This window comes from Lonchura striata, chromosome 3, assembly GCF_046129695.1.
Source record: "Lonchura striata isolate bLonStr1 chromosome 3, bLonStr1.mat, whole genome shotgun sequence".
Classification (NCBI taxonomy): Eukaryota; Metazoa; Chordata; class Aves; order Passeriformes; family Estrildidae; genus Lonchura; species Lonchura striata.
This window is the reverse complement of record NC_134605.1, coordinates 45,834,854-45,862,576: the sequence shown is the minus strand read 5'-3', so window position 1 is coordinate 45,862,576 and position 27,723 is coordinate 45,834,854. Positions and strand designations below refer to the sequence as shown.

Below are 27,723 nucleotides of genomic sequence, written 5' to 3'. Positions count from 1 at the left end.
ATGCCTGTATTGACAGTTCCATTCAAATCAAGGCCAGACTTGCTGGCAACTTGTGCAAACATTTCTTCTCTTTCAGTCTTATCAGCAGACCAGCTAAAAACTGAAACAGGACCTTCAGTGTCTGAGCCAAAAGAGCTGTTCTATACCTGGGCTTCTGCCACAAGTATCCCTTATGCAGCTGGCAGGCTCCAGCTCAGGAGAGCACACAGGATAACCACTCCTGAGGACAGTGCTCAAGGTCATTTTTCACTCAAAGTAGTAACAGAAATCCTGAAAGAAAGACAGTTTCCATGTGTTGGGGCCAAATAAAACAGGTTTTGAAACAAAACAGCCAGGTGCAAGTAGATGAGGGATGGATGGGTGTTAAAATAGCTTCAGGACATTTGTTGTCTTGGGACATTCATCCAAAATATTTGATTTCCAAGTAATTAAAGCAATATGCTGATAAACAAATTTGTGAAAAGCAGTATTACAAATGCTAATGAAATTTCCCAAATTAGCAAATTAGCAGAGGAGTTTCTTTTGAAGATTAGAATATGAAATCCTAGTCAAGCTCATATATGGAAAAGACTTGGATTATTGTTTAATATAGCTGCCTTTAATTAATGAGGGCAAAAAGTGGCACTCCTAGTACTGGCTCAAGGTTTGTTGTCTGCACATAAATGTTCTTTTGTTGGGAATAATAAAGGACTTTCTGTGAAAGTAGGTGGCTGGGTCCCTAATTCCACAGTTATACAATCACTTTAAGGTAATGTAAATACAGGCTGCTGCTCCAGTGGATAATCTACAGTTTTAAGGACTCTAGATATGTATTCCCAGCCAGCATGGTAACCAGACCAGAGAACTGTTCTATTTATAAATTAATGGGATCATGGAAAAAGCAGAGATAAACTTGTCCTTTGTGGTGGCAGCCCACACTTTGGGTTAAAATTAAAAAGGAATTACACATTTTAAAAAGAGATTAATGTGAAATAAAATCCAGCTTCGAACAGTCAGTTTTCCTATATAAAAATATTTGATCAAAAACAAGGTGAATCTCACCAGAACATGCTAGCAACTATCTATAGTCTTAATACTGCTGAAATGGCTCCCAAATAAAATACCCTCTGAACACAAGAAGAAGGTAGACTGATGCACAAGCAAGTAAGTTCACAGGTTGTAAAGCATGCAATTTGGGGAAGAGTGGCACAGGTAATGAATAGGTATTATTTTCTCATTAAATATTACTGGAACTATTGTAGAAGCCCACCAAAAGTACTGATACCATTGCAGTGATGAAAGCATGCTCCAAAGCACCAGTTCATTTCCTAATGATGATCAAACAATTCCTTACAGAATTAGTCTCAACCACAAGCTATTTCAGTCAAGAAAGGAAACTGCTTACCATCCAAATCCAGCTGCTAACAGGAACTATATTCCTCCTTCAGTGAGACCACTTGTGTCTGAGATAACCTATACAGACACCATGAACAGCCTGAATAAAATAACATGATTTCCAAGAATTCAGAAACTGCACAACAGTTAGTTCTGATGAAAATACAAGCCTCTAGGAGTGGCTCTGACCCAAGCCTTTTGTAGTCCGTGGATAAAGAAGACAGTGATGAAAACAGTGTACAAAGGGAGGTATGAAGGTAGCACAGAGCTGACAGCAGATTACTACCTGTATCAACACCTTTTAAAATTTAGTGTCTGCAAATTACTACTATGAAATCAAAATAATCTTGTCTGGAAGTTTTTCAGAGAACTGTTGTATTCATGTAAAGTCACAGAAGACATCTGTATTACAGTCATTTAAGCAACTTAAAACCTTACCAACTTTTGTGAATTGTAATTTATTCCACAAACTTCATTCACGTGTTCATCAAAATAATGCTGTACCTCCAGCTACTGAACCTTGATTTGGCCCTTATGATTGACAAATTCATTACCCTCGACTCAGCATTTGTACTTTTTTTATAGTAAAACTAGTTTGCTGCCAGAATTACATGGAGAGAAAATGTTGCTGTGTTGATTCCCGGTGTGAAAAGTGATCCTGCAGAAAGATACAAATGCCACCTACTAAAAACAGAGACTTAGAGGAAAAGAAAATCTCTCTGTAAAACCCAGAGCCCCAGAACATGATCATAGAACATTTTAAAGGACCTTGAGGATTACCCTTTTTAGGGTAAAATAACACAGTTTACTTATGTTGATCCTTGGAGAAAACATTTTATGATATAACTTCATTTTACACAAAAGACGTTAAAATCATAATTATGGTATAACATTTTTAGGCACGTGTGCAGTTCTCAGCTACTAGTTCTGTTCATTCTGCTTTAGAAATTAGAAACCTAATATAAGATTGGAAAAATTACTTTGCAAAACTTTTTTCTCTTGCTGCTGATAACATTATCTCTCACATGCTTTGATCAACAGAACATAGCTAAAGGAGGAGCTTAGAAGTCCTTTCCCTACTATCAGAAACAGGAACAATATCACAATATAAAATTAGTGGATAGAGAACATCAACAACACCTGACAGAGGTGTCAGACATAAACTGTCTTTGTGCCAAATTTTTTTGCATAATCCTGCCTGTAGCACTGACGTTTTGCTTTCATGCCACATTCAGAAGCACAATGTTTTTTTCTTCCAGTTGCATTAAATTGTAACAGTGAGAGATATACAGATTTTTTTTTTTTTTTAATAGGATTCAGCTTGACCAGCAGTCATTTAGCTGTAAATGGTTTTGCTTTAAGGCAGAGCTTCCTGACTTAGCTGGTACAGGCACTGTGATCACAGAAGGAGATGGCACTGCACCATGTCATTATCAGCAGTGGCAGTAACAGCTTCTGGCTGTAAGGCACCATGTGCATTGTACGAGATGAGATCCTAGCCCTAGCAAGTCCTCTGCTGGCCTTTGTACACAAGGGAGAAGGAAGAGGTATTTGGCCATTGTCTCCTCTGGGATTGCTTTAAAATGCTCCCACACTCCACCCACCTTAACGTGCAGGGTGCCTACTTTAGGATTGAAATCACACACAGATTTTTAATGCTTTCCATCCATAAGTTTCCAAACAATGGCCCGCAAAAGCACCATTGCATACTTAGCATCTGCTTTTTTGCACATGAGGAAGATGTGACATACAGAAAAGTTAAGGCCAATGTCCTCAAAAGCAGTAGTGCCTAAGTCCCACTGAAATCAATCTGAGCTTGGAGTCTAACAAGCTGTGGACATTTGTGCTCAGGTAACCTAAATGGAAACTCTCCCAACTCATTCTGAGCTCCATCTCTCTCCATGAGACCAGACCTGTCCTTCCAGCGCACAAAGACTTTTGGTCATGAAGACACAATGTATTGAAATGTGTGACAGACTTTGAACTTCTAGTATCTGAAAACTCCTTTGATGTTCAGAAATGTTTCCAGTTCTTAGACGGAAGCCACTAGGTTAATTGCCAAGGACAGAGTCTCATAAGGTTTTGAAAAGCAGACTTTATTTAATAGGCACATCATTGCTTTAATAGCACTGGGCTGCATAGCTTGCTTCACCATTTGTAAATGGTTTTGTTTGATTACATTGCATATCCTCAGTGTCAGTAGGATTCAAGTAAAAAAGTTACTGCTTTTATTCTCTGTCATTTCTCAAGATGGAAAAAAACAGTAAACATCTAGTGCACAGGAGCAGGGTACAGACAGAACTGCCTGCAACGCAGAAGTCAAGACAAACTGAATTTTGAGCACTGAACAGTTAAAGCTGCAAGACAACCATCCTACATTTGCTCAGATGGGAGTTTGCTTTATGCAGGAGGGACATGAATGTTGCCCACTAAGACATACAATAATGCATTCTTATACTGAGAAACAAAGACTGTCCAACATAGACAAGAATGAGGGTTTCATAACAAAACAGTTCACATGAAATTAGCTTCCTTATTATTTCTGATTATAAAAGTTGTATTCCTTCAGCTGTAAAAGTTAAAGGCCTAAAAGAAAAGGACTGCATACAGAACTCTAAAACTGCACTTTAATCAGCTTTCCCCCTTATATTACAACTCTTTGAGACAAAAGCATAGCATTCTGTATTATTTTTGTAATTAAGTAGTTTATGTGGTTGTTATATTTCTTTGCTGAAAATCTGCATTTTAGTATTTTATTAAATTCCACTAATAGAAGCATACAAAATCAGAAATTGTGAGAGGAAAGTAATATTGCTCTATGAAAGAAAAAAAAGCATGACTTCTAACATAGTTTTATGAACATTGTAAAAGAAGCGCATATGGCATTGAAACATTTTGAAAATGGAGAAATATTTTGCAAGTTTCAATGTTTTTAGGTTTTACATTCTGTTTTCTGAATGTATATTTCCAAAGTTAATATCTTGCAATTTTTAATAGATTTTCTAGCATTGCATAGGACAGACAACCTAAAACCAACAAGGCAGGTATCTAGCGTGCTGCACACTTTAATATACACCGGTTACTTCCGTTACTAGCGCTTTACACTGACATTACACCTACTGTATTTGTAAAATTTGTTTTTAAATCAGCTTGTCAAAGCTTTTGAGAAGCAATCTGGGCAATAAGGTATTTTTAGTGTCTACCATGAATACAGCCAATTACAGTATTCATCAGAGGTCGCTCTCTCCATACAGTGCTGATGAAAAGGAGGTGTAATCCAGAGCCCCAGGAACAGAGCCTGGGCCGGTGTATGGAGGCATTCTCTTGATGCAGTACTGAGCCTGCTCAGGAGGCAGCTCTCGACGCAGCTCATCTGCCAGGATATAAGGCTGGGAGGGGAAAAAGGATTGACAAATTCAGTATGGCTTCTTTAAAAACAAAATATATTTATTCTCTGTATCTGTGACTAATAAATTTGGGCATCTTGCCTATCTTTCTGAGACCAAATATTTTCCTCTGCAAATTCCATTACAGGTTATGAGTTGAAGGGGGCAATTCCACCAACAAACTGATCAGGTCAAAATGCAGTATCAGGATATGTGACTGTGTATGTTAGCCACCAAGCACTGTGCAGCCATGGCCGGACTGCTAGAGACACAGCTTATTCCTGGATAGTCAATATCTCTGCAGTGCACTACTGCTGCTTCTGCAGTGACAGGACAGATGCAGGTAGTTCCTGTTAGTTTCAAGGTTCTAATATATGTGTAAAGAAAGATGCATTATTGTTCTTAATGGTATGCATTTATGACATGAGGGATACCCTCTGTTAACAGACTTGACATTGCTTAAAATAACAATCTAATTAAAACCACTTTTTCTTGAGACCATCTTCCACATGAATTGCTACTGAGAACACGTCTCGAATTTAAAATGTGGTCCACATTAACTGAAATCACAAAATCAATACAAGCAGCTGGAATGAGAAAATCAATAGAGTGAGCTTGGGCAAATAGACCTGTACTGCTGTGATCTCTCCTTTCTCCACAGCACAGGATTGGTTTGGTGGCAGCACTATTAATGGCTCTGACTCCTCCAGAAGCTCTTGTGTTGCCATTATACTCCCTTGCATCTTCAAACACCACTCAGCCACAAGTGCATCTGGCAGTGGGGACCAAAGTATGCCAAAATCAGGAGCTTTCTCTACAAACCCAGTAATTACAGGAGACCTCCTCCTGCTGCTCCTTCTAGGATACGGATACACCACATTGCATCACCCTGCATTGCACCACAGTGGATACATGGATACACCACATTGCATCATTGCATGTTGAGTGTGCTTTCCAGTCACAACATGGCTCACAACCAGGTGTAGTCTTGTGCACTTTATCTAGGCTATGTTCCAGGGGGCCAAACTCTGCATCAAAACATCCAGAAAGCAGCATGAAAAGCAGAACAAGTTCTGCACTAGTCAAGGCTATGGTGTGGAAATAACCTGATGTACAATATATCCGTTATACAGACCAACCAACCAAGCCTTGTCTAAGATGCCTAATTTTGTGTTGGTTCTCTGTGCTATGAGGACACACAAACCAAGCCTTGTATTCTGCACCCATTTCAGGTTCCAAACAAGAAGAAAACACACATGCTTTCTCTGAAGTCTGGCAAACTGCAAACAAACTTCATTATTACTAAAAGGCTTGTAACAAGAAGGGCTAAACAGGAGAGCAATTGAATCCTTGCAGCAGCAGCAAGGTGACTGACCTTATCTGAAGCCAGGATTCTGAAGGAAGCTATCACTTGCTCAGCCGTGTCTGTGTCTGCTGTTTCTCTGGTCATGAAGTCAATGAAAGATTGGAAAGTGACTGTTCCTTGCCCATTGGGGTCAACCAGAGACATGATTCGGGCAAACTCAGCTTCACCCTTTCACAAAATCCAAAACAAAGAAAATGGTCACCATAATACTGATCTCCAGCAGCTCAAGCCTCTCATGAACCAGTCGGAACCACTGGTTATAGAGGTTATAAAGCATCTTCCTGACTCAGGAACACAACAATCAGAGCCAAAGAAATCTGCATCTTAAATGCCCACCCCATTTCTGTAAAAAGGACTGTGCTTTTGGAAAGTGTATCCTTTGTCGTAAATACATAATATGTACCTTTCAATTAACTGTCACCATCTTCTCTCACTCCCACAATACCTGTTAAGCTTGTTCTAACTCAACACTTAATTTTCCATCTCATCCTAAACCCATAGTAATTTAGGTACCATGCAGGGAAGTGAAACAATAGCCCAAACAAGCAGGGTAGTTACAGGCCCACAGAACTAAGAAGGGAAACAATTCGGAAAATTTCCTGCTGAATACAGGACAGCTTAACTAATGATAATATCTTTCTTTTCCATGAAAAAGGTGCATTTCAGAGGAAGTTTTTAGAATAAATAATTGAAGCAAGGAAAATGTAACCCCCAAGGCAAGTTTATGAAAATTAAACAGTATCAAACTCATTCTTCATCATGCAGGTAGAAAAGGAGAAATTTACAAAAACATCAGTTTAATAACTGCTTATTTCAACTTCTAAAGTTGCATTAATTCAAAGAGCAATGCAGTGCACCATAGAATATGGTTTTCAAGTGTCTTGTTTTACTTATAATTTCCCTTTTAACCATTTGAAAATAAAGAAAAAGCAAAGAAAGTACTATTTCTAGTATAAATGACATTAGTATCCTCTCTATTTAGATAAGCTTTAGTATTGCTGTGGTTAACGTTTTAGCTGCGAGCAAAATGAGTCGACATTTTTTTCTTAAAGCTCGTACCAAATCATAACCCATTGAAATTAAGCAAGCTCTGAAATCATCATGGTCCATCAATCCATTCTTCCTCTATTGAGCAAAACAACGTAAGGAATATAGAAGGGAGGGTTTGAAGAATCCAAGGTAATTTCCAGAGAGGTGATGAGTTTGGACCATTGGCATATTGGATCCAGTGCATGAACAGTATTCATTGATGTTGCCCAATCAGGTCACCAGAATCATCATCAGTTTTAAAAAAGGAAGAAGTAACTAACATATTACACACAGGAAAGAGACATTTTCACCACAAAAAAAGCAACATCAGGAAAGGTCAGGGGAGAGATAAGGGAGAATAGGAGATGAATGGGACAAGAATACAGAGAACACAACCAGAGAGAACAAAAAGAAGAGCAAGGAGAAAAGTTTGTTACTAAATTAGTCAAACTCAGTAGATGTTCAAGCTGCCTCCCTGATATGACATGTCTTGGAAATGTTCTGCATGGAATGCCTAGCAGCCAAAAGTACAGTGAAAAACAGTCACATACTTCATTCCAAGGCCAAAGTAAATACATTATGAGAGCAGTCTGCTGATATATGGGAAATAAGTACAGGGATTTTCCTTCTGACTGCAGGCTGTCAAGACCCTGACTACAGCAGGGATGTGCATACTGGCTTAAAGGATGAGACCTGCAAGACTTAGATCAGGTGAAGACCTTGTATGAAATGAGGTTTCTCATTTTCCAGGCAATAACACATCTGCAACATTCTAGACTCAAAGCTGAGTAAACACTAAATGGCATGAAAGTAAGAAGATAAATAAATCTTTCCTCTGTGCTGAGATAGATTGCAGTGTCATCCTGTATTAGGAGAGAGCGTAAGAGAACTTGTATTGAGTCTGAGGAAAGGAAAATGGACAAAAGTCTGAGTGCAAGAGCTCTCCTAGGTATCCAGTAGTGTCCAAAAAAAACAATTATCTCAAACCAAGTAAAACAAATTAACTGAAAAATCTTTGAAAAATGAAAAAATACAGCTCAAAGTGATGCTGACAGTCCATATAAACCAGTTGTCTTCCCAGAGGCAGGATCTTTTCAAAGCATTATGACCAACAGGCTGGAGTTTAAACATGCAGTATTTTTGGCTATTCTTACATTTGAAAACAGAATTATTTCAGTTTCCTCTACCTGCAAGTCATTTCCAACCTGTCCTAGACTGATGAGGCAGGCTTTAAATTCATCAGACTGTAGATGGTCAGATTCATCCTAGCATCCCATCACAGGTCATGCATTTGGGAAGGGGAAAGGAAAGAAAAGTCACAGATCAGGTTAGCTGGTTAGTAAAGAACATTCTATTTGCAAATTAATAATCCCATTCTTCCAGATTTTCATGGAAACGTAATGTCAATATATGCAATGAATTACCTAAAAAGTGTGAAGTTTTGCAGTTTCATGCTTTAGAATTTTTCTTAGTAGAAGAGGGTCCTCACTTCAACTACAGAGTTAGAACTCTGCTTCCTTCCATCTTTTTTTTTTAAACACCTTTACTGACAAGGCAGATTTCATTTTATGAAGCCATTTGCTTCCTTCCTTTTCTGTTGTCATGCAGTGTATGTGAGATGCAATACAAATATCATTGAACCCAGGCAAAACATGTTTTCCCCACTCAATTACTGTTACTTCTTGATCTGGTAATACTACTTATAAGTACAAAATAAATTTATAATTGACAACTTATTTTCAGTTATCTAGCTTCTTTAACAATATATATATTCAGGTTTTGCTTTGAAAAGTGACTTAAAAAAGCACCTAGAACATTGTTTTGAACCAGTATCTTTCTATTTTACAGGTGAAGAAATTCACCTGCAAAATAGAAAACTTTAATAAAAATATTATTTAAAAATTTTTTAACAAAAATAGAAAACTTCTTAAAAACAGTTTGGCTTAACTTTTTCTTCCTGTTCATACAAAATGCATCATATCAGAGGGGTACTTTACAGTGAGTTAACAGAAATACAATTAAGGAGATATTCCAAGATGAAAAATTACTACCCTTACTGATTTTACAGACAGTTTGGAGAAGATCCAAGGTTTTCTGTCTGCTACATATTTTCCTGCTAGATTAATAGTTTATTTTTGAAAATTTCTGTATAGCTATGCAACAGTAAAATTATACGAGGTTAAGAAATGCACTGGGCTTATTTAATATACTAAGAGGATGAAGTGGTGCTTTAGTAAGTTAATAACACCATGCATTTTTAAAATATCATGCTGTTATTGATTCCCTCTGCATCAACATCCACCAGCCCTATAAAAGATGAAAAATAACAGTGGGAAGTCAATGAAGAGAACAAAAGCAAAGGTACAAATCTGGAGCAGCATTTAGTTAAAAGCCATAATCACAGTAAAGTTTTTATCCTTTAATATTTCCATTTTATATGATGCTTCCTGCTATAAAGCATTCAAAATGGCTTAATTTATCATTCTCAAAATGTTAATCTAGTCTGGTTTGAAACTTTCAAAAGCTGTCCTGGGGACAGGCTATAGCAGGTGTCACCAGGGGTAAAGTTATTCATTTTACCTAATTTCTAAAGCTGAAGATACTTCTGTGTGACTGCAAACAAAATGATACAGAAATGGGAGCTAAGAGCCGAATCCTGCCCCTCCATCTCCTCTAGCAGGTGCTGCTGGAGGATCATGAGCTACTACCCACTCCCTGGGGGTGGGTGGGCAGTGTGTGCAGGAGCTCCCCAGCCAAGCACACACAGCAGCAGGAGCTGAGGCAGAGAAGGGCAGATGGGAGCGAGGCACTGGCACATGCTCCAAGATACCATTTTCTTTAGGAGAGAAGTGCAGTGGTTGTGCTGCAGCTCAGAACAGTCATATGGTTAAGTGGGACTCCCCAGTGAGGGTCCAAGTAGTAGTGCCAAGTGCTATAGCAGGTTTTCACATTCTTGTAGAGAAATTTTCAAATCTTCATCATATGTTGCCTAAAAAAGCATCTTTGAAGTATATCAGAGTTTCATGGAATTCAAGGGCATTTTGCAATTAAGGCACAGATTAAGCCCATGTGAAGACTTTCTCAATTGGAAATGGTTCTTGATATTTATTTTTATTGTTTGCAGACCAACATTAGGAACTGAAATTATTCTTTTAACACATATAAATAACTTTGCCTTGCTCATCTTTTCTTGCCAATACAAAAAAAAAAAAAAAAAAAAAAATTAAAATCTCCTTCATGTTTCATTATTAGTCCTCAAAAATCTTTTCCCTTCTCCTTGTGGTTTATATGTGACCTTATAAAACAAGTGAACTTCTGAGTCAAAGTAATCCATTCTTAAATATGTCCTTAATTTTCCTGAATGCTAATCAACCTGCATAAGCCTGAACATATGATTCCTTTAATAGAGAGCTGTTGTTTTTCTGTTAGCAAAATATAGGGTGGCATGATGCTATTTTTCTGCCTGCAGAGCTCCTACTTGAAATCTGTAGTTTGCAGAAAAATCAATAGTAGAATGTATTAGCAGCCATTAAGATAGTACAGGCAGAGCAGCTGCAGATATTTCATCACATACTTTGCAATCTTATTTAGAATTTACTAAATATACTGAATCTGAAAAAGGAATCCCTGCATAAAGAGATGTCAAAACCAGTGACTGACAACCTATCTGTGTGGTATCCTGATTTGGCTGCATACCATTATGCAGCTATGCACCATTTTGAACACTTCTAAACCACTTCTGTGATTCAGACATCGTGTCCCACTTTCTCTTTTTTTCTCCATGCAGTCACATTAAGGAAGGAAATATAGCAGCATTGCTAAAGATTTATATTTTTAACTACAACTAGACTGTGCCTTCAGGCACAGTCTCTAGCAAGGAGTAGGACAGCAGTGGTAAGCAAGGGCAAGCATCAGCACCCTCAGGAATAAGCCCCGGGGCACCAGCGTGTGTACACACCGGCTGGGAACACGAGAGCCAAGAGGGCTCTCACCCCCATGAGCCACAGGAGAGAGTACGTTTGCCACTTGCCTTTTCAAGGATGACTTGTAAAGCTCTCTGTGCCAGCACACCTCTGCTGGGGATGCACTGAAACAAACACGACTCTTCCTGCCCTTCTAATTCTCACATGCACTGTGAGATTTTTTAAAATATGTTCTTCCCAGGGAGGAAGATAGGGGTTCCTTTCTCAGATTCGCAAGCAAAGGAAGTTGTTTCTAGAAGCTCCCTAAAAAGAGTTGGTAGATTTATGTATACCAAAATACATATTTTAAAATGGGCAAGGGAGCTACTCTGCATATTAGTACTTTACTGACATCCTCAAGACACACTGTCAGACATTAAGAAATGTTTTAAATGTGAGAAATGCCACACAAGTCACAGCTATACCATGCATTAATTATTCTGTTGTACTTAGATATTTAAAGCCTCCTTGTCAGTGACAGTATTAATTTTTGGGATCCTTTCTGACTATTCATCATGGTGAACAGCAATCCAATCCTTCAAGTGTATTTTTAAACTATATCAGGCATTCAGAAAGGCTGCTAAGTGCCATGAAATTTTTACATATATTGTTAATTCCATCTGACATGAAGACAGTATTTTTCATGCTAGTGCTTATATTCAGATAATCCAGTTTTATCTCCATTTCTATTTAAGGAAATCAAAACCATAAAATAATCCATTACTGCCTTCTCTATCTAAAGATGAACAAATATAAAGTTTTCATTATTTTATGTATACTGAAGTAACTCTGGAGCACCCTAAGTTGCCTTCATTAAACAACACTAAATATTCAAATGTGCAAGGACAGAGGAAAAATTTAAAACAAGCCTGTCTTTCTCCAGCATGCTTGTTCAAAGTCTCTTTCCAGCCTGTGTAGATTGAGTTGCATCTGACTATTAAGTAACAGTATAATTTAATCCCTATAAACTTCTCTTTTATCAGTGTTTCTGCATTTCTCAGTGTTTTATCTGTTCCCTGCATAAAGCCTGCCGTGATGGTTGAGTAATTTTAAATCTTAGCTTGTTCCTTTAACTTGCATTATGCTACAGAGAAAGTAACTGTCAGTGCAAAAGTCCACCTAGACCAGTTTCCCATGTTTGATTCTGAGGGATGGGGTATACTAAAGAGGGCATTTGTAAAATGGTCCGCTCCTTATGTGACCCTTCAAACCTCTCTTTTTAAGCTATTGGATTGTATCTGTCATGGGGAAAGACAGGGTCTACAGATAAACTTGCAGACCAGGCCCAGGCTCTTGAGGCCACAGATGAGAAACAGATGAGGAGGTATAATAGATGAAACATCTGTCTCCTTCTGCTTCTGACCTGGCCATTCAGGGTCTTGCAACAGGAGCCAGGACAGAAGGGACACAGCCTAAAGCAATGACCCATTATAGCCTGAGGAAAGAGATAGTCAGGGCCAGGTAAGAATCTAAGAGCTGGGAAGCAATTTCATGTTACACATTATTGTTGTAGCCCATCTCCAGTGTGCTAGCAGCTTTGTGACACAACCACCTTCTTCCAGGTCATACAAACTTTCCCTAAGGCCTTGCTCTGTGTTATCCTTTGGTATTTCAGTGTCTTACTGCATCTGCAAAGCCTGAAAATTCCTAACAGTAGGGCTGGTTGGTGTAGGATTTAGCTTCTCCCTTCAGGCAGCCTGAGGCACCAAGAGCTGACTGTGGATCTCCTCAGCCATTGAGCCAGCCTTGCTGCGAGCGGGACTGAGAACTCGTCTATGAACTACAAAGGTACAGGGATGCTAGAAATGGCCATCCAGTGTAAAATAGACTTGGATTCAGTCACTTTGCTTCCTTATCTTTAGGGAACTGTCAAATCTTTGTGCAAATACCTTGGTTTCCCTTAGAGAAGTCTCTCAAATACAGGCATGTAATTTATCCAGGCCTGGGACTTCGCTTTTAATAGCTCTAATTGCTCAATCATCTGCTCCAGTGCATTGGGAAAGCCATTTGGTAAGCTACTTCCTTCCACCCCAGGAAATCTGTCTCTGCTTTTGAGATGTTATCTTCTGCTTCCTTAGAAAATACAAGAAAGAATTATGCTGTACTAGAATTACATTAAGATTTTTCCATAAAATTTGTTCCTAGTTCTGTGTAGCTAAATCTCCCTATGCTTGTATGTTTCTTCAACGAGCAGAGGTTTGATAATTCTGGTCTTTTTCCTAATCACTTAGACGTATTCTAAAGAAGATTAAGCAAAATGTGACTATCAGCATCAATTACATATCAAGGGCAAGTGCATGTATGGGCAACAATTTGAGTAGAGCTGGACAAATAGGATGTAAGCGAAAAGAAAGTGGCATTTTGTTGTACCCTGAAATGATCTGAAGAACTGACTTGACAGATTGGTGATGCATTATAAGAAGTTTTTTCGGTATTTGAACTGTGAACTTGGTTTTAAAGGTGGGGTTATGTGAGCACAGAGCCATCAGAGTTAACTCATGTTCATACTGTTCTCCAACTGCAAATGTCAGATCCCCATCTGCATATATTTTGCTATTGTGTATAGTTATGAATAGTTATCTTTATAACACTCTGTCCATGAATACTGCATAACTCACAGAAGTGAGTTAAGTTTCTTCACAGTACTGTTTTCCTTCCTACTTTTTTATTCATCCATATTTAGATAACTAAAAAAAGTAACAGCCTCTTATTTCCCACATACAGCCAGAAAAATAAAGGATATTCCTGGACAGCTGTAAGTGTCCCAACTATATTCCCTACAAATACATTCCTAGGGAGACAAGTTGTGATTCAAAGGGGGAAAAAAGCCTCTGTGATATAGATTACAGCTAAATTTAATGAGATGAAAACAACAGCAAGTACTTAGAACGTGATGTACAGTCTTAAAATAAAAGGGCCATGTTATTTTCCAAAACACACTGATTTATGCAATTCTGCTTATTATTTTAACAAATACTAAATCATATTAGCAGAGCTATAATTCTGCATTCTATTTAAAAAGCAGAAATTAATCTTTAATTTATGTGCACAGTGCTACTAGGCTGTGGGGAGCCCTGGGCAACATGATCTAATGGATGGCATCCCTGCCCAAAGTGGGGAGAGTGGAACTAGATGATCTTTGAAGTCCCTTCCAACCCAAGCCATCCCATGAGTTTAAAAGGCTATAAATTCTTTCTTAACTGATCTTTTTTTCTCTTTTAAAAAGAGCCCATTGCTAGCCCATTTTCAGGTTTTTTAAAAAGCTTATATTTAGAATGCCAAGAAACTCATTTTGGGAAGACTATATACTGCTAGTTGAGAAAAAGCAGGAGTACTGTACCCTGTCAAAGTGATTGAACGATGCTCTGAAGTCATTCATTTGTTCCTGGGTGATACCCTTGGCATCTCTTGTGAGGATCTGAGTCTCAACCTCATTGATAGTTCGAGCAATGGTCGTTAGCAGGAGCTCCCATCCAACACGGATGTGCTATGAGAGAGAAAATACTGAGTTATTACAGAAGCAAATACATTCTTTTAAGAGTACAAAAACTACAATACGAAATAAATCAGCTTTAAATATTTATGTGATAATTTTTCCATACTACTAACTCTGTATTATGACCAAGGATCACTAAAAATAAGAATGGCCTTCAGAAAAATATGAAACTAGTTTCTAAATGGTACTTCCTCACTAAAAAGTGAAAATAAAGCAAGTCTTAAGAGATTGTCAGAAAGTCTGCCAAATTCCATCTTCAGTGGGAGTCCCTTTAAATCAAGGAAGGTAGTTACATGGCACAAGAGGACAGAATAAACTAATAAATACAAAAGAGAGTAAATGGCTACCTCCATGGTATAGTTGGTGTGCTTGTTGTCAAATACCAGGGCTTCTTGTATAAGCTGATGATCTCCTTCCAGTTTGTCAATATTGTGTTTATAATTAATTATATTGTGCTCATATTGCTTCAGCTGATTCATCTGGTCCTCCAAAGGCCCTGTCATTTCAATAGAACTGCGGGCAATTTCCTGTCAAAAGAAAAAAAGACACCCCCCAATCCCACAAAATTTAAGCTTCAGATGTGCTAATTTGACCAATGTCCACATAAATATGCTGTATTTTTATACTAAGAAGCAACAGTAATAACACCTTCATATAGTGGAGATGAGAAATTTTACTGTAGAAAACACATTTCAAAAGAAATGTGTCACATTTAAATATGGAATTCGTATTGAAACCCCAGTGAACCTGGTATCTTTTCTATAAAAAGCAGAAGCTAAACAGTAATTGTTCAGTGATTGAATTTTCAAAGCTGAATCTCCTCATCGCCATCAAGGTACCACTTGTACAAAGTGTTCCACAGTTTTAAGAATAACCCTAATAGGTGCTAAATAGTTTAGGATCAAACAGCTGGTGAACTATCATTGACTTTTCTGTTGCCCTGTATATAAAGTAGAGATGAAAAAAAAATAAAAATCACTTTGTTCATCAGCTTCTGCCTGAGGGTCTGGCACTCACCTCCATCTTGGTCTGGATCCATGGCCCGATGACATTGGCCTGAGCAGCAAACTGGCGGCGCAGGCGCTCGTTGGCGTGCTGGCGGGCTAATTCCTCCTGCAAGGATTGATCCCTCTGAGGCACCAGCTGCTTCACCTGTTACAGTGGGAAGGCAACAAAGGTGAGTAGGCACAATTGAATAGTTTAAAAACAAATGGAACAAATATGTCTACAGCTACATCATTGGTCTGAAGGTTGATATCAGAAGAACAAGCCAGAATGATCACTATTTTATTTACAAACTCTGAGCTAACATAAGAAATTTGTAACATGGTCTTAGGTAACCTGACCAGAGAGACTGACATGCAGAGAGAAAAAATTCTCACCTCTGACTGGATTCAAGTTCAAGAAAATTATATATATAATTCACTTTAACTGCTCTTAAAGCAGTTACTTTGTTTTTCTTTTGAAAAATGAAGGTGATTTTTCAATCTCTAAGTAATCTAAGAAGAGTTAGTGCAAAATATTTTATTTGAGCACCTCCATTAGAATAGGAGAACATGAGACATGTTCTATCTGTCGTGCACATCTGGGGGTCTCTAATTCATTGCAAATGCTTTTGTTTGACTTACCCTTCTGAATTGCCCAGGGAGACCTAACCTTAGTCCTTACTGCTTGATTTTTTTTACCCATTCAGGGTGTGTTCTTGTCCACGTAAGTTTCTATAATTCTACATTTTACATAATCATTTACCTGCAGCATTTTTTCTGTCTTGGTTCATAATGAAATTAAATTGGTGAGATTGCTCTAGGTGCCTCTCTTTAATCCCTTCCCAGTACTTTTCAATTGCTAATGCCAATTTTAATCTAATTGAACAGAAACATTAATGGTTCCAAAGATGCTGATTTTATACAACATATTTTGAAAAGCAGCATCTGAGTAGAAGAAACACAAAAACTACTCTTTGTACTAAGAGAAAGAATACAATCATTTCCTGTTCTTTTACCAGCATCCCTAGCCAGGCACCAGCCTCAACACAAGCTTCTCTTGTCCTGGCAGAAAGCCAAAGAGGACATAGGTAATATTGCGTGACAGGAGCAAGGGATATCGTGAAGCATGCCGGGCAAACATATGGGAGAGTGTAAAGTACTGCAGAAATTAATTCTGGCATCTGATGATCTAGAATAATTTAGAGATTTATTGTAAAGTTCTCTGAATATTCTCAGTAATTCTCAACTGGAATAATGTGTTACAATGTCCTTTCTGTATTTAGCAATTTAGCATACATTACCTTTTCCCACTTGCTACGAATCTCTTCGACTGTAACAGTGCTGTAAGGATTGGTTGCACTTATTCTCATGCTGTAACTCTGGATGACTTTTTCAACTTCGTTCTGGATTGACAGTATGGCCTGTCGTTCACCATCTGCCTCTGGCAAAGTAGCTTTAAATTGATCGTGTGCAGAGATTAAACTCTAAAATCAGAAACAGAGAGAGAAAGCATGAAAACTCTTAACATTTCTTCCAGCATCTGGAAGATCTGCTGTAAATAAGCACAGCTCCTCTCTCAACCTCTCAAACATCCTGGCTACTGGGTGTAGATACAGAAAATGATACAATTACCTGAATTTCCTCTATGCTATGAACAATAAACATGTCCTGTAGGTCTTCCATAGCACCTTCCATCCAGTTGTTGAAAGGAGCAGCTCTTTTGGCAAACTCCAGGTGAAGCTGATCAATTGTTTCAAGCAGTTTCTCTGTCCTCTGTACAGGTTGGGAAAAGTGCATTCTTTTGTTATTAGGGCAAGATCTAGCTCCACACACATACCTACCAATAAACAAAGTCATGCCTCAACTTTTGAAATGCATTTGATTGCATTGACTGATTTCACCACCTGCTTTAAGGATTCCCACTCCATGCAATTGCAGTAAAAGTACTCTCATATCCAACACGTTAAAAGGAGTGGATGTATGCCTGTGAAGTATAGTATTGATAAGTATGTTTGAATATATATATATATTAAGTATTTTTAATTGGGATCTATCTGCAAATTAATTAAAATCTACTAATTTTGATTTAGTGACTTCTTTTAAGCACAAAAAGGAAGAATTACACATTTCCCACCTTGGCATTTTTGTGTGCAAATTCCTTTTTTCCAAAATAACAAGGTTTTGCAAAGTATCTCAGTGCTTTGAAATACTCACTACCAAAAATTTACCTACTGCTGGACAGAAAGGCATGCAAGACTGCAAACTCAGATTGGTATGAAAAGGTAACCAACCAATACCTTTTTTTTTAGCCTTTCTGGACATCAGATTCCCACAGAGTTGTGCTACAAACCACATGCCATTTGATGCTGCATTAGAGCTGTCCATGGCAGTTCAGTACTGTCAAGTCTACTCTGGATAATTCAGTCCATTTGCAAGAATAACCACACCAAAATTAAACTAAGATCTGAGAAAAGGGTTTTTTGCTATTCAGACTTCAAAGTGGATGCTCAAAGGCACCATTTGCAGATCTGAAATAAATAGTTCATTTCCCTCTCCCTTCCTCAGCTGAGCTGCTGATCCTTATTATATTATTTACCTCCAGTGCCTCTCTCCTTTTCTGAGTGAGTGTTCCCAGACTGTCCCATTGGTCACATATCTTTTGACATCTATCATTGACACTTGCAGCATCGTGGTAGTCCAGTTCACTAAGAAAGAGCAAAGGCAAAACTCTGTGTGACTTTTTTAAAGACAGAAGCAGTGTCCTCAATTCCACTGGCTCTCAACAATTGTTCCTCTTTGCAATATTTCTCCTAAGGTAAGCAAGTGTTGCAGTATAGACATTGTGTTTAGGCATTCAGCATTTCAAGAAGCACAGCATAGGAACAGGATCAATCCCCTCTGTTCTGAGAAAAATCAAGTGGCATCCAGGTATTAATCACAATTAAGGTCACTGTCCAAGCATCTTTGTCATAGCTATTCCTGTGACATGAGCAATTTGATCCCCTGATGGCCAGAATGCTTCAGTCTTGGTCTTTAACAAATTTGCAGAGATTGGTACCTTTTTAAATTAATTGGCCTGAAATATCCACTTTGTTTTAAATAATCCAATGCTCCCTTCCTTATATGCTTTGAAAATATTTAACTGAGAAGCACAAATCAGGTTGCATTCAAAGCATAATCTCTCACATGCCTGGCAATACTAATAGGGACTTTCAAGATCTGTGGAGCAGAGAACAATTTTCATCTTCCTCTCTAGAATCTCCTCATAGATCTACATCCCAGAACTGGCTGGTTCGGAGAACAGGGATCTCCAGATCCACATATGCCACCAGGATGAATGAGTGCATTCACAAAGGACATCAGTTACCATTGCTTTTTCACCTGCTTAATAGGTTAGTATCATCCTGAAGAAATCAACTTACTAGTCTGCCTGAGACTGGAATAAATTTTTGAGGTTATGTCCTGAGATTCTGGACTGACTCTGCTTCAGACTGAGCTTTTGATCTCAGTGGCAAATGATAAGCATCCATAATACATGTGGTTGATGCTTTGGAAACTCCCTTTTATTGGTGAATCACCATCCATTGAATTTAGTTCTTGGCTTCGCCTTGAGAACACTCTGCCCAGTACTAAATGCTGCAGAGATTGTAAATACGTGACACATGTCAGTAATGAATCTAAGGCTTACTTTGAGGCTTGAACAAGACAGCAAATGCAGATAGAATTTGTTCCCTTTTTGTTAGAGCATTCTTCTCTAGGCAATTGGCAAGAGGAACGAACAGATCACACTGCCAGTAATACAGAGAATCACAGAGGACAAAATGAGAACAGAGGCAGCTTTCCTCTGTGAAGCCAGAGGGCGGAAGCCAGCAGCTCTGTAGGCCAGGGGCTGTGTTCATGTTTCCTCTTCTAAGCCCAGTCAAAGCAATCTGGTTTGGGATAAACCTGAGAAGTGTAAGAAGCATTCTGTTTAAAAGAAGCTTCAGATGTGCTGCAATCAATTGACTGTTGAAAGTGAGGAATGGTAAAACAGGTAAAAAAAATACCATAACAGAAATCACAGAATTACAAAATCACAGAGTGGATCAGGTTGGAAGGGACTAGAGTGGGTCATCTGGTACAACCTCCCTGTTCAAGCAGGGTCATCCTAGAGCACATGGCAGAAGATTGAGGCCAGGCAGTTCTTAAATATCTCCAGTCAGGGAGACTCCACAACCTCTCTGGGCAATGTCTTCCAATGCTCAGTCACTCTCACATCAAAGAAGTTCTTCCTCATATTCAGGTGGAATTTCCCGTGCATCAGTTTCTGGCCGTTGCCTCTTGTCCTATTGCTCAGCCTCACTGAGAAGAGCCTGGCTCCATCCTGTTGGCACCCTCCCTTTAGACACTGATAGACATTGATGAGGTCCCTTCTCAGTCATCTCTGCTCAAGGCTGAACAGGCCCAGCTCCCTCAGCCTTCCCTCATAAGAGAGATGGTCTAGTCCCTTCATCATCTCTGCATCCCTCCACTGGCCTGTTCCAGAAGCTCCATCTTTCTCTTGTATTGAGAATCCCAGAACTGGACCCAGCATTCCAGATGTGGCCTCACCAGGGCTGAGTAGAGGGGCAGGATCACCTCCCTCAACCTGTTGGCAATGTCCTTCCTGATCCATCCCAGGACACTATTGACCTTCTTGGCCACAAGGACAAGCTCTTGGACAGCTCGTTGTCCACCAGGACCCCCAGGTCCCTCTCCACAGAGCTGCTTTCCATCAGCTCAGCCCCCCACCCTGTGCTGGTGTAGGGGTTATTCCCCCAGGTGAAGCACCCTGCATGTGCTTTTGGTAAATTTTAGCCAGTTGTTCTCTGCCCATCTCTCTCACCTGCCAAGGACCTTCCGAAGGGCTGCACAGCCCTCTGGGGTACTGGCCCCTCCTCTGAGTTTTGTGTTATCAGTGAACTGCTGAGGAGGGATCTGCCTCTTCACCTGAGTCATTGATGAACAACGTGAACAACACTGGTCCCAGTGCTGGACCTTGGGGGACACCACAAGTGACAGACCTCCAACTTGACCATGTGCCACTGAGTACGACACTCTGGGGTCTGGCACTCAGACAGTTCTGAATGCACCTCACTGTCTACGCATCCAGCCCACACTTCCTGACTTTGCCCATGAGGATGTGAGAGACGGTGTTGAAAGCCTCACTAAAGTCAAGAAAGGCAAAATGGTCTTCCCTCATCCCTCCAGGTAGTTGACTCATTGTAGAAGGCAACCAGATTGGTTATGCGTGATTTACCCGACTACTTCTGATCAACTTCCTGTCTTCCCTGCAGCTAGAGATGGCCTCCAGAATCAAATGCGCCATCTCCTTGCCAGGGATTAAGATGAGGCTGGAGCTACTGGTAGCTCACTGAGTCCTCTTTCTTGCACTTGCTGCAGACTGGGGTGACATTTGTTTTCTTCCAGTCCTCAGGCACCTCTCCTGACTGCCATGGACTTTAAAAGATCATCATGAGAAGCCTCACTATGGTATCCAACAGTTCTTTTAGCACTCATGGATACAGAGCCCATGGACTTGTAAGATGTCAAGTTTGTCTAGGTGTTCTCTAATCCAACCCTCCTAATAATTTAAAAAAATAACAAAAACAACCCTAAACTGTAAAAGTAAACTCTCATATGTAAGGAGAAAACTGCCAGCAAGTCACACTGTACAAGGGCTCCTTAACTGGAAAACTCACTTCCTTCTTTGGAAGCCTTTTCATTAGCCTTCAGGGGGTACAACAAAAGCCACTTATCTGGTAAGAAATTTTAAGTCAGGAGTGTAGAGTCTTGGATGAAACAGGCTGAGATTTATTTTTCTGTCATGAGCTTTTGGCTGAAAGTTGTTGTTTTTTGTTTTTTGGTTTTTTTTTCTTTATAGCTTCATTTAGTTTATTAGATTATGTTCCTGAGTGAGCAAACTTTATTTTTGCTTCAATGAATCACTTATCTCCTTTTGTCAGTTAAGGGTAAGGGCAGGTGTCCTTCCATGAAAGTGAGGGACTGATTGTACCAGCTGTGGTCAAAGTCTTGGAAGGTGATACGCCACCTTCCTCCACAAGCTCTGCCAGGGATATTCAGTCATTCCCCGTAAGAATACTCTACTATCCTCTTCCTTCCAGAGATGTGTGCTGTGGACAAATAGGTAGGAGAATAATATCAAAACAACTTTTAAAAAGGGCTCCCATGGTGCTAACTGACTAAATCCTAAGTTAGTTTACCAAGTAGCATTAAGCAGTGTAGCTTCACTACCTTTCTGGGCCTCCTATTGTTTACTTCAAATAAGTGTATTATAGGTATCAAAGAACATTTTTCTGCTCAAAGCAGGAGCAGAGGAAGTAATAACCCATCAAAGATTAATCAGTTGGAAATAAAACACAGGCTTACATTCCCTGTCCTATTAATTTTTGTATCTTTCTCAACATTGAAGATTTACATTTTGTAAAAATTTTTACTTTGCAGTGCATGAAATACTGCTTCTCATGTGTTACAGACCTTCTAAGAAATCAATCTTCATATTTGTTTGGGCATTTGAAACCTACAGCCTTGGGAATTTAAAAATCATTAGGTTACCACTACTGATCTTACAAGTAACTCAATCTTATCTGTCAAAAATTTAGAATTCAGTGATATTTTGACCTGATCCAGAACTCACTTAAGGATGAGTTCACTTTGGGAACAGTGACAGTGCCACAAAAATAACCTGCTGAGCAACATGTTTTAGCAGTGCTTCAGAACAAGGCTCATGTTAATAATGCACATAAGCACAATTTGAGCTCAGGTCTCCAGAATCAAAATGACTCTAAAATCAGTCTTACAGATAATGGTCTTCTTGGCTGAAAATCAGTCACTATACTACAAGTGATGGATATACAAGAAACTACATTCCAAAAATTTTGTCTTGATGATTGCAAACATTGATATGAGCACATCAGATCATAAATTAATATGAGTTTTTATAGTGCAGCTCACTCAAATTAGCATTTGCTATGTCATAAATGGCAAATCTCATTTTAGAAATGTCTGTCCCCCTTCAGCTTTATATAAAGCCCTCTCCAAGCCTTGTCATGTCTCTTTGCCAAAGAATATCTAAGTCTATACAGGCTGGGAACACAACAATTTTATAGCAGCATCCTGGCTGGAATCACCTGTTTGCATACACACATAAATTCTCTATCTAAATAGTCAGTCAACAAGCTGCAGCAACTTTAACCTTAAGCACACAGTTGACTGAGCTGTAGCAGAAAATACCAGGACAGGAAACTGTAGATAGTAGAGGTCAAGGTCATACTGCAAGAGTTCCCCTTTGAAGCTGCAAAATTAGGCATCCAACAGATTGACTAAAACAAAACATGGAAGTGTACTGACTTGGAATTTCGACACAAATGATAATGGCTTCTGTAAGGGCTTGCTCCAGTGATGAGCAAAAAAACAACCAACCCACCAATGAAACAAACAAAAATCAAGAAATACCCACTTACTTCAACAGGCTTTGTATCAGATGCCAATGCACATTTCTTTGCATTCAGACATTAATCCTTCTTTAAAAATATGGATTAAGAAAGAAATTAGCATTTTCCTCCATAATTTTATTGTGCGAGGAATTATGTATAAATAATTAAAATTGTATTTAAATAGAAGCTGCCCATTAGCTTGCAGCCAGTGATAAAACCTGACCTTTATGTCCTTTTATTCAGTGTTCCCCAAGGGGATTAAGCCTAACTGAGTTAGAGTCACGGTGAAAAATCAGGCACTGATAGCACCATTGTATGGAGAAGCAGAGAAGTCAAATTAGAGCATCTCTAAATGCAATCAGCTTTCAGCACCTTTGCAGCCCAGGCCACAAATAACTTGTTTTACTTCACACAGCAAATTACTGAAACAACTGAGAAGAGACAATCCCAAAATAGACAGGATACAGTGTTGATTGGCGTCACCAGAGGTAAAGGACAGAGGGTTCAAAACACTGGTAAGCAGATGCTGTGCTATGTATGCTACATTCCCAAAGTTTCTCATAATTCATAAAGCTGAAGCTGAATTAGCAATGATTAGGTGTTACAAAAACTTTTAGTATAAAGAGAAACAAATCCTGGGGCAATCCCAAGCACAAACACAAGCTGGATAGAGAATGGATTGAGAGCAGCCCTGGGAGGAAGGACTTGGGGATGTTGGTTGACAAGAAGCTAAATATGCCCCAGCCATGTGCACTCACAGCCCAGAAAGCCAAATGAGTCCTGGGCTACATCCAAAGCAGCATGGGCAGCAGGGCCAGGGAGGGGATTCTGCTCCTCTGCTCTGGTGAGACCCCAGCTGGAACCCTGCATCCAGCTCTGGGGCCCCCAGAGCAAACATGGACCTGTTGGAGTGAGTCCAGAGAAGGGACACAAAGATGATCAGAGGGGTGGAGCATCTGTCCTAAGAAGACCGAGAAGAGCTGGGGCTGTCCAGCCTGTAGATGAGGATGTTTTGAGGAGACCTTAATGCAGCCTTCCAGTGTCTAAAGGGGACTTACAGGAGAGCTGGAGAGGTACATTTAACGAGGGCAAGAGGGAATGGCATTAAACAGCAAGAGGGCAGGTTTGGACTGGATATTAGGCAAAAATTCTTTATTGTGAGGATGGTGAGGTACTTGAACATGTTGCCTGGAAAAGCTGTGGATGCCCCATCCTCAGAGGTGTTTGAGGCAAGGTTGGATGGGGCTTTGAGCAGCATAATCTAGTGGAAAATATCCCTGTCCATGGTAAGGGTCTTGGAATTAAATTATCATTAAGGTCCCTTCCAACCCAAGCTATCCTATGAAATAACTCCACAACAGAGATCAAGGCATGCCAGAAAGTGTTTCATAATCTCATATATTCAGGGAAGTATCCATTCTCTGTGTTTTTTCCTGATTTCTTTCTCATTAACCAAAGCACGGTACTTAATCTGCCCACTGTGCTTTATTTTTGTTCCTTTAAATAATCCTGAAGACAGGATATTTTTTTAATCCATTTGTATTACACAATTAAGCGCTGCTGCTATCAGATATAAACTACATTTTTAGACAAGTATCTGATTTTTAATCGTTAATGAATATGGAGCTGTTTGTGAGCCATGGTCCTTCACAAAGTGAAAAAAGGGCATGTTTCTAAGATTTCATTTCTGAGCAGTAACTGTTCTGCCTGTTCAAGGTGAGAAATTGAAACTTGGAGAGCTGAAGCCAAGGACAGGAATCTGAGAGCAATTTATTTAGTTTCCAGTGTCTCTCCTGTGAAATGGAGACAATGGCACTTCCAAATATATTGTGAAATAGATTGTGAAAATAAACATATTAGAGACTATTAAATCTGCAGGAAGTCAGTGCATTACCCACTATTATACAGATAATAAAGGGATTAGAAGCCTTTTGAAAGGACCAATATACTTGTGAAGATACTTGATCTGTAATTTGTGTAGGTGAAATTATTTTCTAAGTTAAATAATTCATAGCCTGTACCTCTCAGCAGACCATATGAACTGAGAAATAAACACCTCCAGGATTCCCATCAACCCACAATGGAGTCATGGGTAGAGCTAATGCTAAAATATTACTGTGAAGTCAAGTTGAAAATGTTTATTTTCAAATAGTTTTGGTCAGTTGAAAATCTATATTTGGCTGGGGGTAAGGGGGAGATGAGGGAAAGGTCTCAGTGACCAGCTCAGATAATATACTTATGAAGCTATGCCTGGAATCCCTACGTTGGTACCTATGACACTATCAAATTCATTGGAAAGAGTTTATCGCAAAGTTAAATGTCAGCAGCTGCAAGCCTTTAAATGGAACATACTTCAGCTCCTGGGCAATGGCAGCAATCTGTTCCACCCTGTCCTGGTGAGCAGCCAAATCGCTCTCAAAAGCTTCATGTTTCCTTAACATGGCACGGACTTCTGTCAGAGAGGCAGACTCATAATCCTTCTGAAGCAAGGTCTGCTCTTTGCCTGAAAGAGAAATGAAAATATTACTAAATTTTTAGTTTATTTACTCCTTAGTTTTAGTTTATTTACCCATTTATTACTGAATGTATTTGTTAGGAAAATTGTAAACTTAATCAACTTTTTAGTTAAGGCATGGTGAAAATCATATATATGAAATTAAATTCCAACCCCACTGAAATCAGCAGCAAATTGTCCACATATGTTAATTAGAAACATATAATTTTAAGGCTCTCACAGTAACGTCCTGGTTTTTGCATAGGCTGCTTATACAGGTCTAAAATAGTGAGTTATTAGATTGCTGGAGAAACTGGCATAAAAATGGTATATTAGCAAAAACTGTATCTCTAAGCCGCTGTGATAATTTTTGTAAAATAGACTTAAAAAAATAGAAATCACACTGCTATGCTCAGCTTCACTCTTGCTAATGGTCTGTTATTCTTTTTTATGTTCTGCCTTCAATTCATTAGTCATTTCAGCACTTAAAAAAAAATAAACCCGAGATGTGTGACTGCCTTTTGTCTTGAACACTGAATTTTAAGTGGAAAATGCCAACTTATCTACAAAAGGCTAGAGATACAAAGATTAAGTAGAAACTGAAATACTACTGCTGAGTAGCTCCTATGTTGGACAACTGAATCCAAACAGACAGGCCCTGCAGCTGCACTCACCACATGGCATTTGCAGCTCTGTGAATCCTAGAGCCAGAAGCAACTATTGTTCCACTTGCTGTGTACCAGCTTATGTGAAGTTTTCCCTACACAACAGCTATGACTTGTCACCATGAGTAGTTTATGCTCAGAAAATCAGCTCTCAGGGCTCATAAATGTTGTAGTTTCCCTTCTAGTGTCTGCTTGGCATTTATAGCCCTGCATGCTTCCAGCAACTCTGTTAAAGGATGGACTCTGATTCACCTTCAGAGTGTCAAAAGGATCTAGCTGGGAGAAGCCAGAAGTGTGACAGAAATGGGAAGAGAGTCGTCAGGGTGATAGAGCAGACCTGTTTAATAGTCCCAAAAAAAATTGAACACCATTGTAAGGTCCTACAGGTGTCACAACTACAGGTAAGGTTAGGCTACCATTAAAAGCCAGAACTATAAATAGCATATACTTCAGGGTTTGGAGCAAAGCAGACATGAGTCCAGTATCATGTAGTTTATCTGGACTGTTCAGAACATCATGACCAAATAATAATAAACTCAGAATACTTCTGTTAAGAATTTCACACTCAGCCAGTGGTGTGACTGCATTCCTGGTTGGATTCCTACAACTATGTAGGAATACATTAGCAGTAATGGCATCTATTCAAATGCAGAATATTCCCATTAAGTATGACTCACTACCTCAAGTATTATTTTTACAGTTACATCTCATTAGCAACATGCCAACAAGTTAGGACCATGACTACAGTCAACAAAACCTGACATTTTATCTATTATTTTAGATTGTCTGAAATTGTCCAAACTACTTATGAGTGAGTTTGTAGCTGGCAGATACTCAGCACTGACAGTTCAACTTCAAACATTAAAATACTAAAAATGTTAAGAACCATCTCTCCTCACCATATGCCCACTGTTCATGAGTGGAAGCCTTCTGCCTAAATTTCTCAGCCAAGTGTTCAAGTCTTTCCAGTCGTCGTATTTCATTCAGCAGCCACTCTTCATAGCCTTTCTCAGCTTGTTCAAGTCTCTGCCAAGCACCAGCAATATCCTATAAAGACAATACATGGGAGAGGTGGATGAAACTATAATCTTTTTTTATCTAAGTTTACAGACTTTTGATTCATTCACAATTTGGCTTCAAAAAGAAAAGTTTTAATGTTCAGATTTTGTAAAATCACAGACTCCTAGAAAATGTTGTCAGGCAGTTGCGCTCTAGCACAGACACCTGCTCCTCCTAGTGTGTTGCGTTCAGGTGGGTTTGAAGAAGCCCCTATAGAAATGGCTTCCAAGCATGGCTACAGGTCCAAAGTCTTCACAATACATTGCTTTTACCTCCCATTTTACAATGTGTGTGTTCTCTTGTAATATATCTATCTGTTATCGAAATCAAAGTGCTTTGCTTTCACAAGTTGGCAATAGCAAGGATAATTAGTATCAAGAGGATTTGGTGCATGTTTTACCTGGAACACAAATTCATTTCACTTCCTGTAG

General features: G+C 39.1%; 1 protein-coding gene across 1 annotated transcript in view; it reads right to left on the bottom strand.

Annotated features, from left to right (window-relative positions):
* Positions 1 to 3,451: 3,451 nt before the first annotated feature.
* The window catches only part of ACTN2 (actinin alpha 2), a 66,933-nt gene continuing 42,661 nt past the window's right edge, over positions 3,452 to 27,723 (bottom strand). The window contains exons 11-21 of the mRNA XM_021527082.2: positions 27,133 to 27,280; positions 25,427 to 25,577; positions 18,196 to 18,304; positions 17,232 to 17,372; positions 16,901 to 17,083; positions 15,631 to 15,765; positions 14,961 to 15,140; positions 14,458 to 14,604; positions 7,186 to 7,251; positions 6,136 to 6,294; positions 3,452 to 4,763 (exon numbers count right to left, since the gene is read on the bottom strand). Coding sequence (XP_021382757.1) covers positions 4,605 to 4,763; positions 6,136 to 6,294; positions 7,186 to 7,251; positions 14,458 to 14,604; positions 14,961 to 15,140; positions 15,631 to 15,765; positions 16,901 to 17,083; positions 17,232 to 17,372; positions 18,196 to 18,304; positions 25,427 to 25,577; positions 27,133 to 27,280 — 1,578 coding nt within the window. The 3' untranslated portion in view covers positions 3,452 to 4,604. The remainder of the gene's footprint in view (positions 4,764 to 6,135; positions 6,295 to 7,185; positions 7,252 to 14,457; positions 14,605 to 14,960; positions 15,141 to 15,630; positions 15,766 to 16,900; positions 17,084 to 17,231; positions 17,373 to 18,195; positions 18,305 to 25,426; positions 25,578 to 27,132; positions 27,281 to 27,723) is intronic.